Here is a 14,565-nt window from a genome sequence, read left to right on the forward strand (position 1 = left end):
TTTTAAGAGAAAAGCTATGTTAGCAGCTTTTTAAGAGAAAAGCTTTAGAGGTTCTGGCTTAAAATATGGAATGTAGCTTTGTTCAGTAAAACGAATCAAGCTGAGGTGTGATACAGGGTTCGTGGTGTGTTTCTGCTCTGGTTTCCCTGTGGAGATCTGGTTGCAGGCTGTTGCTTCCAGTCGCGTGCTGGCCTGGACAGACAATGCTGCTGCTTCTGGTGTAGTTCAGACCTTGAATGGAAGACGGTGACGATGAGGAAGATAATACTTGGAAGCTGCTGAAGGTCTATATCTCGTGTTCATGCTTTAAAACAATCTATTAAAAAGAATTCTCTTAGAACATTTTGACAGAACAGATGCTGCTTAAAGAGTACAAACAGATTTTTAACCAAAAAAAAAGAAGAAGAAGAAGAAAAGAAAAGAGTTTGAGTAGGGGAAAGGGGAGGTAGTCATTAAGGGTCCTGTAATGGAGTATTAATGATTCCCAGATAGATTCCATTTTAATTTGATCATAAAGAAATGCTACAGAATTTCATATTCAGATGCATCCATAGAAGTTAGAATGGTCACATGTTTGGAACATTTTTAAATTTCATAATATAGTCCACCCAGGTTGGTGCTCCTGTCACTCAGGCATGAACATGTGGTATTGATATGAATGTAATGGGTCACATTGTGAATTTAAACTGTCCTCCTTTTGCTTATGATATACCAGATGGGGACAGCAGTGATGGGCTTCTTTTAACAGGCCTGCAATTCAATGGCAAATGAAGTATCACAGCAAATAGTCCATCCTAAACACAGGGTTTACCTGTCCATTGAGGACAGAGACACAGATTTTAATTTAAAGGCATTTGTAGCTGTACAGTACAGAATTTCACAAAGGAAAACAATTTGTTTTGTGGTTGTATTAATGCTTCACTTATGTAAAGGTCAGTTGTCTGGAAAAGACTCAGAAGTTGAAAACACAAAAGAATTAAAATAGAAGTAACTCTGAACAGCCAGAATAAATAGGTGTTATACAGAGTCTGTGTAACAAACCTTACAAATTTTACTCAGACCCTCATTTATGGTCTATTTTCAATAATAACCAGAATTGTTACTTCTTCAAAATTTTGGCCTAATCTTCCTCCCTGGCGTATCCTAAGCCAATGGGCACTTAGATGCCATTATACACACAGCTGCCTAAAACCGCGCACTGTACCTAACACTGCTCATCTCAGAGTCAGCTCACCTTTTCTAAAACAAATTTAATAAAACACAGTATCCAGGTTGTTATTTAAATTTTTAAATTGAACTTATTTTGAAGAAACAATTGTTTTCCCAGTTTAGCCAGGAATTAAAAGGATAATGTTGCATGGAGTGCTGTCAGTTGGATAGATGGACCTTAGCAAGAAGTGATTTGATGATGAGGTGAAGAGAAAGAGAAAACTTAAAAAGCCCTGGGTCTCCACATGGAGCAGCTGGAGTTGTTTTGATGAAGGGCAGGCAGAGCTGAGTAGGCAGCAGCTTCTCAGAGTGTGTTACAGCCCAGCGGAGTAATGGATAGACTTAGAGAGCCATCAGGAACGTTACATCATGTTTACTCAGTTTGATTAAGGAGACAGGAGAGTGAAATGATTTGGAAAGATTGCCAGCAACTATTTTATAAAGGTTTTTCCATTTAAAGAAATTAGCTTCAATCAGAAAATCCACTAATATAGAATAATTCATTTCTCTACCGAAAAACATTCTTGAACTTCATTTTTGGTCAATGTTGGATTTTTATTGTTGCTATTTTAAAGCTTTTTGTTTATTCTAGTTGTTTTAACATTTACCCTCCTCTCACACTTCCCCCAGATAGCGGCATAGTTTTTGTGCTGTAATGCTGCTTTTTCAGAAACACCAGGAAACACCTCGCAAGGAGGTATCTCTGGATGGTGCAGTGCACTATGCCCCTGACCAGTGGAGGCACCTTCTCCTGTGGGTCCTCAGCACCTCACCAGACCACCTGTGGGGAGGCCCCCTCAGCACCTCACCAGACCACCTGTGTGTCCCCTCTGCACCTAATGAGACCACCAGTGGGGAGGTCCCATCCCTTCCCACTCTTTCCCAGATGAATGAGCTGCTGTGCCTATCCCCACACACTGCCACGTGAGGATGACCACCACGGACGCCACACCTACTCTTGGGGCAAGTCATTTCACCATAGGGTCTCTTAATGCTGGAAGCAACCAGAAGCATTTATTCCTTGAGAGTGCAACATAGATAAGTTGTTACTCTTCTTCCCCTCTTTTTCTTTCTTTTTCTTTCACTTCCAGAAACACAAGTCAAAGGTAAATCTCTGTACCCAAAATATTACCTTGAAGGGTTATTTGCATTTCAGGTTGTTAGTCATATGTTGTAGACTTGGGCAAAAAAGTCATCTTTGGAAAGGGTCATGGATTCTGAGATGCCTGACTTTGGATTAGATGGTATTGCTTGTCATTTGCGTGTGACCTCCTCCCTGCCCCTATTCTTAAGGGCGGGGACTATGTCTTGCCCTTATACCTAGTATAATTCCAGGACAAATCAGATATTCAACAAATAATTTGTGAAAGAAATGATTGCAGTTTTATATAAAACCCAGTACTGTGATTTCTGACCATGTGAACACCATGTGACCAACTTGATGTTGTATGCAGAACTGTCAGTGTATACATACAATCATCTTTTCTTGTCTTTTATTTTTTTGAGGGGGGATCCATAGTTTTAATCAGATTTTCAGAAGGATCTTTGTTCCCCCCAAATAGTGATAGCTATAGACCTAGGACTCTCCCAGAGTGTAGACTTGTACCTTGTTGTTTCAATTAAAATAAACAAAATATTTAGGAGAAAGGATTTTTCTTTCCCCTCTGTACTTTGTTCATTCATTGAGACCCTGATATGCGCCCAGTCTCTGTGCTGGATTCATGGGTGCAGCCCTTAATAAGACAGACACAGGCCATGCCCTCTCGGAGCTTAGAATTGGCAGAGAAAACAAATATTGAACCCATGATTACGCAGATCATGAAATGCTTTACTCAAAATTACGCACTTATTGTGTTTAGTTACGGAGGGCAGACTTAGTAGATTTGCCATATATGGCGAAAGTCAGAAGCTGGATCAAGGTGAAATCTGAGATGACTTCGTTGGCATCAGCTCTCCTTTGCTGCTCGGGTTTAGCTGTCATGTGGAAATTGGCGGCATTTGGCACCTCGGGGGTCATGGAAAGTCAGGCCTCTGTGCGTGTTTCTTGAGCACTACCTCTACGGTCAGCGCCTTACGTTTGTGGATGAAAAGCCTGGGGACGCGGAGAGGGAGCGGCCGGCGGGGTGCGGGGGTGTGGTTTTGCCCGAATCAAAGATGGCCGCCGCGAGTGCAGCCCTGCGAAGTTTCACGTCAGGTTCTGGAGCTGGGGGAGCCTCCGGGTTGCTCTCAGCGCCTCTTCACGAAGCTGGCGTAAGGCAAAGAGGCGCCTCTGGAAGAGGCCAGACGGGGGGGGGGGGGGCTACGCTCTGGGCAGGGGCCGCGTCCACGCCTCCGCTCCTAGCTGCTGATCTGGCGGCCTTGCGAGTGTAAGTGGAGAGAGGCTTTGAGGCAGGCGTCTGTGCTCCCAGTGCGTCCCCGTTTCCTCAGCTTCCTCGGCTTTAGGAGTGAAAAGTGAGATTAGGCCCTGGTTGCCCCGACATTGCCCTCGCGCTGTCACTTTCCAGTGGCCAGGCACAGCCAGGAGGTCGGCGGCTGCAGCTTCCACTGCGGACTCTCCACGGTCACACTCGTATTGGCTCAGCGTGTTGGTGCCCGGCTCGGTCCTCCTGGCGCTCACACTCTAGTTGCGGAACTGAATGGACACACGTGAACTGTTGGGTATCAGTTAAAGAGTAATTAAAGGTTAAAAGGTGTGGTCTCATACTGTTAATTAGCAGTGAATGTCGCTTGGCCGTTGGAGCCATCCCCAAATATTTTCTAGCGAAAGTAGCCTCGTATTGCTCAGAACAACCCGTGACCTTTTGTACCTTTCATAAAAACTAATCGCTGCCTTCGTTGTATAGCTCATGCACACGTATTATCTTTCCTGTTAAACTGCATGTTATGGAATATATACATATGTAGCTATCGTGAGCCCGCACGAGAATGTTTATAGCAGCATTGCTTATATTAGTGAAACAGTTAAAATGTCCACTTACAGGAGACTGGATGAACAAGTTACATTATTGGACAAATTGCCGTACACAGAATGCTAAAAGATGGAAATTAATGAACTAAAACTATTAGTAATATTGATTTAGAGTTCATTAACATAATATTGAGAAAAAAAGCAACTTACAGAAAGAGGTATATGGTATACCATAGATAAATAAATGTTTAAACACAAAAAAAAAAGGTGAAATCTGATAGGATTCATGAGTTCCTGCTTTGCTAAAGACTGTGCTAAATATATTGGGGGAAGCAAGGATGAGTAAGATGTGCAACCAGCCTTGGAGAAATTCTTAATCTAGTCTAGTGGTTCTCAACTCTGGCTACACATTAAGATCATTTGAGACGAGGGGAGAAAAAGTAGGCAACTGACATATTCTCACTCAGGTAGGAACTCTTAAAATGGTATGGACACTTTGGAGAAAGGTGTTTAACTAAACATACATTTACCCTATGATCCAGCAGTTCAAGAGGAATGAAAGCACGTCACAAGAATATTCATAGCAGCTTTATTCATAATAGCCCCAAACTGTACACAACCCAGACATCCATCAGCTGGGAATGGGTAAACTATGGTATAGCCTTACAGTGTGATACTCAGTAGAAAGGAGTGGAGTACCAATATACATAACATCATGGAGAAAGAAACCGTAAACCAGTGTATGCAACGCATGATTTTGTTATATGGAATCCTAGTATAGGCAAAACTAACGTACGGTGGAAAATAAAAATCAGAACCATGGTTTACCCTGGGGATGTGAGGGTGGGAATTACCTGGAAATGAGCTTGCAGGAACTTTCTGAGGTGATGCTAATATTAAAAAAATGTTGGGAAAAGTGTCACTTGCAGAGCTATAAATAAAAATTTGATGTTTTCTTCCTGCTCTCCCCTCTTCTCCCTCAGAAATTTTAACTGGGAATGGGGTCCATATGCATTTTAAAAGCTCCTCCGATGATTCTGATGTCCACTGAGATTTGAACTGTTAAATAGGATAAAGTACAAAAGAAAGCTGTTGTTAACAATACCACAAATTTAAACAACACAGATTGATTATCTTACTATTTTGTAGGTCAGAGGTTTGGGTTGGCCTGGATTCTCCTGTTCTGGATTGATTATCTTACTATTTTGTAGGTCAGAGGTTTGGGTTGGCCTGGATTCTCCTGTTCTGGGTTTCACAAGAACAAAATCAAAGTGCAGGTAGGCCTGTGTTTCTTTCTGGGAACTCTGAGGGTGAATCTACTTACAAGTTCATTCAGGTTGTTGGCAGAAACCAGTTCCATGTGGTCGTAGGACTGAGGTCACTGTTTCCATGTTGGCTGGGGGTCATTCTCAGTTTCTAGAGGCCACCCACATTCCTTGGCTTCTGGACTCTTTCCTCCATCTTCAGACCCAGCAATGATGGGTCAAGTCACTCTTTGTATCTCTGTCACCACAGCTTTCACCTCATTGTTCCTCTGTTCTCTTCTTTTGGCACATCTCCTGAGTGACCGTTCTGCCTTCTTCTTTGCTTTGAAGAGCTTGTTTAATTACGTGAGCCCACCCGGGTAATCCAGAATACTCATCCTATGTTAAGGTCAGCTGATTAGTAACCTTAATCTACCTGCAGAGTTCTATCACAGCAGCACCTAGATGGACGTTTAGCTAAATAACCAGGGAACGAGAATGCTGGCAGGATGGCGTCTTTAGCATTCTGCCTACAGTAGAGAGTTACATTGAAAATGCTGGGGTTTCAGAATAAAGAGAAAAGACTTTCAACAGGAGAGCCTCCAGGGAGCCTCTTTCGAGGAGGTGGCTTTTAGTCACTCAAGGCAGTTCTAATGGATGCTGCAGAGCCAGAATAGGAGAAAGAACTGGAGGTGGGCTAATAGTTTGAGTGCCAGCGTGGAGAAAGGAAGCACGACAAAGTGTGATCCCCTCAGAGCAGCCTTTATTCCATAAACGCACTCCGTGTGTGTTAGTTATTATTTACACTGAGTCATTCAGGCCACTGTCAGATTAACATCAGATATTTTTAGATCAAAGTAGAAAAATAGGAGGAATGTCAAAAAGTTACCCACTTAATGGATAGAAATATTTTTAAAAGGACTGGGGGAATTTCATAATGTGATTTATCTATCACCTTCTGTCTGGCTGTTAGAACCCAGTAGAATTACATGTGAAAGTCCAAAAAGTTATTTAAGTATTTCCAAGCACTTTAAAACTCCATATCTACTGATGAAAACCAGAGAATGTGGCCTTCCTTTATATGCCCCCACAGTATGTACCTCTCTGACCATTTTTAGTGGACTTTGTACCCTAAAGTACAAAGCTTGGGTGGATGATGACATCAGTACCATTGCAGCTTCTGTGGAGAGATGCTGTGGCCTAGTGGCATCTATCTAAAAACTGCAGCCTTATCAACTGATTTTTATAATAATCCACATAAAGGAAAAATGCTTTTTGTAAGCATTAACTACTCTATACCACTTATCTTCTTTTTTACTTTATTTATAAGCTGTTAGAAAGGATTGTGTGTACATTTTTATTTTGAAAGGCAGGCATGCATCTCTACAAAAAGTCTTAACAATACTTCCTGCCAACCTTTTAAAAATACAAAGGTTTTAACTGCCTGTGGTCATTTTTATTCACCCTTCTAAAGGATGTGTACATAAGGGCTAAAATACTGAAATCAGCAAGCTAGTTATTTTATTTTATTTTTTTTTTTGCTAAAGCTGGATATGAGAAATAGAGTTCAAAAGGGAAGGCTTGGTGGCAAAAAGCTGAGGCGTCTTTTAATGAGGATCAACAAATTACGCTTTTCTTTGATGACTTGCAGTTTGCTCTTTAAACTTCTGGAGCAACTAAGCATTCCAAACCTGTGAAAGTCTTTCCAAACCTGTCTTCCTATCCCTTGCCAGGGTTTGTTTTCTTTCCTTCTCTTCCCACCTTGCACCCACCCCTGAAGAGTTGGTCATGATGATCAAAGGCCTGCTAAAGGAAGCCCATCCTTTCTTGGAGTTGCTTTGTGCGTTCTGAGTAAGTAGTGAATAGGCAACTCGACAGCAGTTGACTGAGCTGTCTGCACCTGCACAGGAAGCCCTGCTTTCTTCACCATGCTGCCATCCTGCCATGATCCCTGCTGCCTGGTGTTCTGGTTAAAGCTTTGTACTTTCGTATTCAAAGATACGGGGAACTGTTTCTGATTTCATCTTTTTCCATTCATTTTCCCACCTTAATATGCTAAAATATATTTTCTGATAGCTCTAAGAGATTGCTGTTGTTTCACTTATTTTTTCCTCTTCATATTTCCACAATGCTGTTGACTTTCAGGGTATATATATATATATTTTGCCTCTCTACTGTATCAGTTTCATGTTTTTCTTTAGGAAAAATTGAATTAAAAACATGTGAAACATGTGAAAGAACATTTAGAAACTCAGGCAGTTTCTTCAGGTTCTTAGGTTCTTATATTTTCCTTGTTTGTAACACTGAAAAGCTTACTGTAAAGATCCTTCCAGTGCTGTTAACTTCCATTAAGTGGTATAAGTACTCTGGGTTTTTTTTGCGGTACGCGGGCCTCTCACCGCTGCGGCCCCTCCTGTTGTGGAGCACAGGCTCCGGACAACGTGCAGGCCCAGCGGCCACGGCTCACAGGCCCAGCCGCTCCGCGTCACGTGGGACCCTCCCGGACCGGGACATGAACCCGCACCCCCCGCATCGGCAGGCGGACTCCCAACCACAGCACCACCAGGGAAGCCCAGTGTCAGTACTCTTATAGGTACCCACATATATTTTCATGAAAAGGTCAAATTCAGATTTATGTTGTTTTTATGTTATTATTAAAAAGTAGAGAATTATTTGGCAATATTTGCATCTGAGGAAAACTTTTCAACCTTAAAAAGTCAGTAGATTTCTAAACTTCACTTTATTTCCTGTGAGCAAAGGAGGCTATGAGCTGGCAATTCTGAGACTGTATAACTTTATGCATATACTAGGATTAACAAATAAGCAAATAAAGTGTACATGATGAGAGCCAGGTTTCTCTCTATAGGAGAAAGAAATTATAAATCAGGAAAAGAAGGAAGGTTAAAATGAACCTGTGGTGTTAGATTGGAATTGGAGTTATAAGTGTGTATTCATAGTTTCTAATGTGTAGACGGATACAGAGGTGTACTGAGTGATAGGTGTGAGTCAGTGTACAGACAGAGGTTTCCTATCTCTGCCTGCTGAGAGTTTCTAGAAACAATGACACCCAGTAGCCATGACCAGTCTAGCGTCCAGACCTGGGTTTCTAAATACCATTCGCCAATAAAAGGACCAGGGCTCCTTGGAGAAGTGTTTGGCTCTAGGTCTGGGGCAGGGAAAATACAAGAGGCACAGAACATCTGTGGTGCCAGAAAGCTACGTAAGTGCTCAGGAAAGGGGAGACCTGCCGAAAGGGCACTCTGGCCATCTGGAGGGGCTGCGAATGGCCAAGCCTGGGCAGTTAGAGCAGAGAGTGATAGTCTTGGATTATGCCCTATGGAGCAAGAAGGGACAGCTTTTTCTTACAGATGAATTTCAGTTAATACCTATAAAAGCAAAGAGGGAAATAGAATATCACCATTAGGCAAATACCACAGTAATTCTTGAACATAAGGTCCAGTGATGGGTGCTCAAATTTGTGGTGAAAGTTTGAGGAGAAACAGGATATTTGCATAGTCTCAAACTGTCTCTCCCAGATATTAACTACAAAGGGAAAAATAGGAATTTTACAGTGTAGACACCAGCACATACCACCTTAACCAAGTGATCAGGGTTACCCTGCCAGTGGTAAGACGTGGATGTCACAAAGCCTGTGATACGACACGCTGAGAAGGACACAGCATCACTTCTGTGCTGTCCTGCCTCAAATGCCTAACCTCACTGTGAACATGAGAAAACACCAAGCACACTCTGAGGACTATGCCACACTATAACCGATCAGCCCTCCTTGGAGTGTCACGACCATGAAAGACCGAGCAACTGTCACAAATTGGGAGAGACCAAGAAAACACAACTACTAAATAGAGCATAGGATCCTGGATAGGGTCCTGGAATAGAAAAGGACATTAATGGAAAACCTGGTGAAATTCAAATAAGATTGGTAGTTTAGTTAAGAATACAGTACCAATGTTAATTTTCTGGTTTAGATAATTATAGTACAGTTATATAAGATGTTAACATCAAGGGAAGGCTGGATGAAGGGTATACAGGAACTCTGTACCATTTGTACAACTTTTTTGTAAGTCTAAAATTATTTCAAAATAAGAAGGATACTGGATACTTAAATGTACAAAGGTGTGTGTTCAAGGACATTAATTATTGTTGACTATAGCAAGAAATTAAAAATAACACAGATGTCCATACTCAGGGATTAGGTAAATTATGTTATATTCATGTAGTTAAGAGTTATTAGAAAGAACCACGTAGCACAGTGTGTACCTGATATGGATGTCACAGCGAGGAGAGGGGTGCAGAGCGTGCCAGCATGACCCCGCCCCACTTTGTTTGCCTGGACTCTCATCCCACCTCCAACACTTAGCGTGAATTCTGTGACCCTTGGGAAAATTATTCCTCTTTTCTCTGTTCATCAGTTTCCTCATCTATAAATTGGGAATAATAATAGTATCAAGTTATGGACTGGCTGCGAAGATTAAATGTGAAAACCGCTATAAAGCACTCAGGATAATACTTAACATATAGTATTGATAAAATATTAATACTTTATTATTTTCTAGGAGTAAATGGGGAAAACCCCCAATATAACATTAAGTATCAAACGATGCCATTTCTGTTAAAAAAAATCTTGTATGTATGAATCTTGGAGATTAGATACTAATGTGTTTAATGGTGGTAGTGTTGGAGGCGGGCAGTAAATCCGGGAAATTCCACTTTCTGAGTTAAATATTTAAAGTTTTCCATAAAGTACACAGTTAGAGAAGTATACATGGCAGCTTTTTAATAGAAGCCTGCTATTAAATAGAAATTATTAAGAAACGAAAATGGTATCTCTCAGGCTAACAGAATTGGGTAGTCATTCTAGATGGGGGTCCAAGATCATATGACTTGGCGTCTTCATAGTGGAAAGTACAAGGGCCTGACTCTGCTCTTGGCCAGTATCTATAATTGCCTGGAACATGATTCTTAATTTGGAAAGTGAAGAACTTAATGACTCCAGCCTATAATTCTAGGCTGTGAAAGGTTATTGTGAGAATGGGTGTAACAAGCTCTTTGTCTTTGTGGGAAATAAACCAAAAGGCCTAAATTGTGGAGTTGAGCCAGAAATAAGTAATTCTGATAATTTTCGTTAGAATGATTTAAACCCTGGAATAGAGCACCAAAATGATGTACTCTCCAGGCTTATAGTTATAAATAGGATAGATTTCAATTGCTTTTTGACCCCTGCGTCAAAAAGCCCTCCCGAGTTATGGTGGGGGCCAGAATTCACTACTATCTTAACAGAAGCCTTCTATATTTATGTATAGCATAGACAGAATATATAGAAATGGACATGTAAGTAACTACATATTTTTAGAGATATGCCTATGTTCATAATTTGGCTATGACATCAGTTTTTTTTGTGATTATAAAGGTTTTTGTTTTTGTTTTTTTTTTCCCGATGCTTGCTTCAATGCTGGTGGTTCTTTGTAGTGCTGGAGCTCTAAGCCTGGCCATTCTGATTTAAGTGTGTAGAGGTCTCTGCAGCAGATTGAAGACCCATCTGTCTTTGTGATTTGAACTGCACAGGGTTTCTGAAAGGACCATGAGTGGAACTAGGATGAAGTGTCAAGTGTAAGTGTATGCTAGGAATATAGGAAGACCATTCCAAGAAATGAGAATAAGAGGTAAAGTGATCTGCTGTTCTCTTGCATTTGTAATTCTCTTTCATAACTTCCCTATGAATAGGCCTCTCAAAGTTGAATCACCAAAGCTTTCCAAGGAAAAAAGTGATAATGTTGAAAGCATATTTTCCTCATTTGACTCTTGGTAATGTTTTAACACATCTTTTATCCTTTTTTCCTTTAATACTTTTGTTTAAATATACAATGCTGGTTGACCTGCTATTTTAAAATCATTTAGATTTCATTTACATTCCACATTTTCCTTTGGGATGGCACCTGCTTTTTCCTTCTGTTTGCAGTCTTCACTGATTCATCTATGGTAACTGTATGTCAGAACATTTTCCTTTTATGATTAAGTTAGATGCAGTGCATTGAAGCCCATATTGTTATACTGTAATCTCTGGAGAGCTTAAAGTAGATGAGAGAGGGGAACCCAAAATTTATTGTGCCACGAATACCGGTAGATAATTTTAGCACAAAATTGGGTTTTAGAATATTCCATTTTAAAGGTACTGCTATATATAGCAAGTGCCTACTTGTAAGTGTAGAGACTATACATTGAGTAGCACAGTTCCAGTGTTTGTGGAGTTTTCCATGTTTTCCCAAATACTTTGGTTTCTTAAATTCTAGGATTTTAATATCAGATAAAATTGACGAGCTGCAGTGGACACTGCTCTGAAGGTGGATCATGACAGTAACAAGCTTCAGGGAAAGAGCAGTGGACTCTTGGAGTCACACCATCTTGGGTGAAGTTCTGACCCTGCTATTTACTGGCTTGTGACATTGGGCTGAAGCTTTCTGAGGCTCCTTTCTCCAAGTGCAAAATGGAGATAACGTTACTTCCTTTGAACAGTTATTATAAGGATTAAATTAGGTTGCATATGTCAAAATGTTTAGCACATCCTCTGGCTTATAACTAGTATCTACAAGCCTTTCCCCCATCCTGACTTGTTCTAGTCTACTTTTTGCTCAGCGTTTTCTAAGATTTAACACACAGACAATAGAAAACATTCTTTAATGTATTTGGATCTGAACATTTTTATGAGTTTTCACTCTTCCTTTCATTGCTTTATTCATTGTTCACTGTGCAGGACATCTTTCTGGAGAATGAGATCAGCCCTCTGCCCTAAGGAGGCACTCAAGCTGGTTCACACTTAGGAGACACTGGGAGAGGCCCAAGGCAGAGAGAGCTGGACCCCACGGGGGCTACAAGGTGTGGGTGCATTATGGCCAGCTTCACAGGGGAGGTGGAAGTGATGTCTAAGCAAAATCAGGAGGAATCGGAGACAGAGTAGAAGGGATGGAGGGAGTAATGTGCTCACTGGCTCTGGGGATGCATGAGAGAGAGGATTTCCAGGTGACTCCTGGGATTTAAGTGTCTGATGGTGCTGTTTCTCTGAAATTAGGAATGCAGGAGCACTTTTATTAGAGCTGGAGGTAATGTTAAAGGTGGTCTAGTCTGATATCCCTGAATTTTTAGGTGAGAAAACCGAGGAACTTGTAAGTGTTGGCTCAAAGAAGAGCTGAGGCTTGTTCAGGGTCGCTCAGTTCAACTCTCCCTGCTTTAATAGGAGTGCAGTGATTTGATTGCTGAAAGAGGCCCTAAAAATAGGACTCAAGGTGTGCTACGTTCTACTTGAGAATTTTACACATGAAACAGCAAGGCATTTCTGTCTCTGTAGCAAGAGAAGGTCACTGCAAGCTGCCAGAATTGAGGGGGAATAGTGAAGTGGAAAAAGGGTACAGCTGAGGTCAGAATTCTTAGGAGAGAGTGACTCGGTTGCCAAAACCTGGTGCTGGTAGAAGCAGTGTGGGGATCCAGGCTGAGTGAACACAGCAGGAGCCGTCAGCTTAGGGCCAGTCAGAGATCAGAGTCGGGAACAGAAGACAGTAAGCAGAGGCACACTGTGCGGATGAGGAGTCGGCCCAGAGACACCGCCTGGACAGCAGCTGTGGAGTGGCCTGAGGTCGGACCCCTCCTGAGGGCTGGCCGGCCTCCACTGCTCTTGCATATTTGGCTGATAGGTCACACCTTGCACTTTTGTTCCTCTGAGCTTTTTCATGAAGAAGAATGTTACCAAGCACTCTGTTATCCCAGATTTGATGTTACATTATGAGCGGTGTCTTAAAATTTCTTTTGGAAAGAACCTGTGTTCTAAAATTAGCTGATAGTGTTAACTTTGTCTGATGTCTTATATTCTTTAAAAATATTTGGCTTATACTTTTGCTACTAAAAAATGGAATAACTTAAGAGTTCTATGACTATGTTTATTAATGGTGCAAGATACGGTATTTATAAAGTGGACCCTTATCTGTAGACTATTAGACACATGAAAAATGGAAGTTTAAAAAATAAATCTCAAAGTATATCATCCTCTTCTTCATATCCAACCCTGTAATAAAACACAGGTGTTTTAGGACATTTTATGGTTCACCACAGAGTTCAAACAAATGCACTGTATTTACGTTTGATGTTTTCCAGGTTTGCCCAGCCCTCTGTTTCTTTAAATACTCATGGTATTTCAACAGTGAGCCTATAACTAATAATTAAGCAAAGGAACACCCATTTTTTCCCCTTATATATCCTAGTCTTCTTTCTTCCACAAAGATTTGTTTATTGCCTAAAGCCTTTATTTCTGCTGGAGAGTCATGTGCCTTCTTGTTACTGTTTATAACTGAGCATAGTTTTCAATCTAACTTGAGTTTTTCAGTTGTTTAATATTTTCTTTCTTAAAGATATTTATCACTAAATTTTCATCCATTTGAAGTTTTCCTAGTTTTCCTTATGTGCCTTCCAAAATGATTTTTGAACATTGAACTTATTTATTAATGAAATCACCAGGTAAAATCAGCATTTAGTTTGAGCTGTTCTGAATAATCTGTGATACCTAGGTGCCTAAGGATCTTCTTAAAAGGAAAAAAATCATCCTTAGGGTAGTTTTTATCTTACAAATATATTAAAAGACACAATTTTAGAAAAAAAATGACTAACATTTCTTATAGAACCCTTTTGGGGGGTTGGTTAGAGAATTCCTATTTTTGAGTAGAGCTTAATCTTGTCTGCTTCTTAGCAATCCAAGAAAACCATTTCTGGAAAATGATCAGTTCATTAAAGGCTAATCAGCCCTTTAACCCATGTGATGTTCATACGTCTCTCATGGGGTCATCCTTCTAGTGTCTAGTGTGAGTTTTCATTTTGGAGCTGAGAGAAAGATGCCCTTTTGGCATTCAAACCTATTCATGCTGTTGTTTAATCTGTGATGAAATTTACATTTCCAATAGTGATTAGAGTTTTCCAAGTTTAATGTGCAGTGTGTTTGGTAGGCACCCTTTATAATACGGGTTTCTGTGTGGATTCAAATGTATCGTCTGCTGGATTGTATCCCCAGAAAAAGCAGCTATGTCCAGTTAAACATGGTAGACCAGCCCTGTTGATCTTGATAATGTGCATGTTATCTAATCATAGACCATTAGAGTTAGACGTCAGCCTTGAGATGCTCCTGGTGAACCCCTTCATTTGACAAAT

The 14,565-nt window shown here is 40.8% G+C and overlaps 1 protein-coding gene across 6 annotated transcripts in view; it reads left to right on the forward strand.

Annotated features, from left to right (window-relative positions):
• The window catches only part of PSD3 (pleckstrin and Sec7 domain containing 3), a gene marked incomplete at its 5' end in the record, with an annotated part of 582,691 nt that overhangs the window by 311,929 nt on the left and 256,197 nt on the right, over positions 1-14,565 (forward strand). For 4 of the 6 annotated variants that reach the window (XM_082863881.1, XM_082863883.1, XM_082863884.1 and 1 more), the window contains one exon: positions 5,329-5,394. The exons of the other annotated variants lie outside the window; for them this stretch is intronic. In XM_082863881.1, the coding sequence (XP_082720007.1) occupies positions 5,329-5,394 (66 nt within the window). The remainder of the gene's footprint in view (positions 1-5,328; positions 5,395-14,565) is intronic. 6 annotated transcript variants of the gene reach the window in all.

The sequence above is a fragment of the Leucopleurus acutus genome (genome assembly GCF_964270905.1).
Source record: "Leucopleurus acutus genome assembly, chromosome: 21".
NCBI lineage: Eukaryota > Metazoa > Chordata > Mammalia > Artiodactyla > Delphinidae > Leucopleurus > Leucopleurus acutus.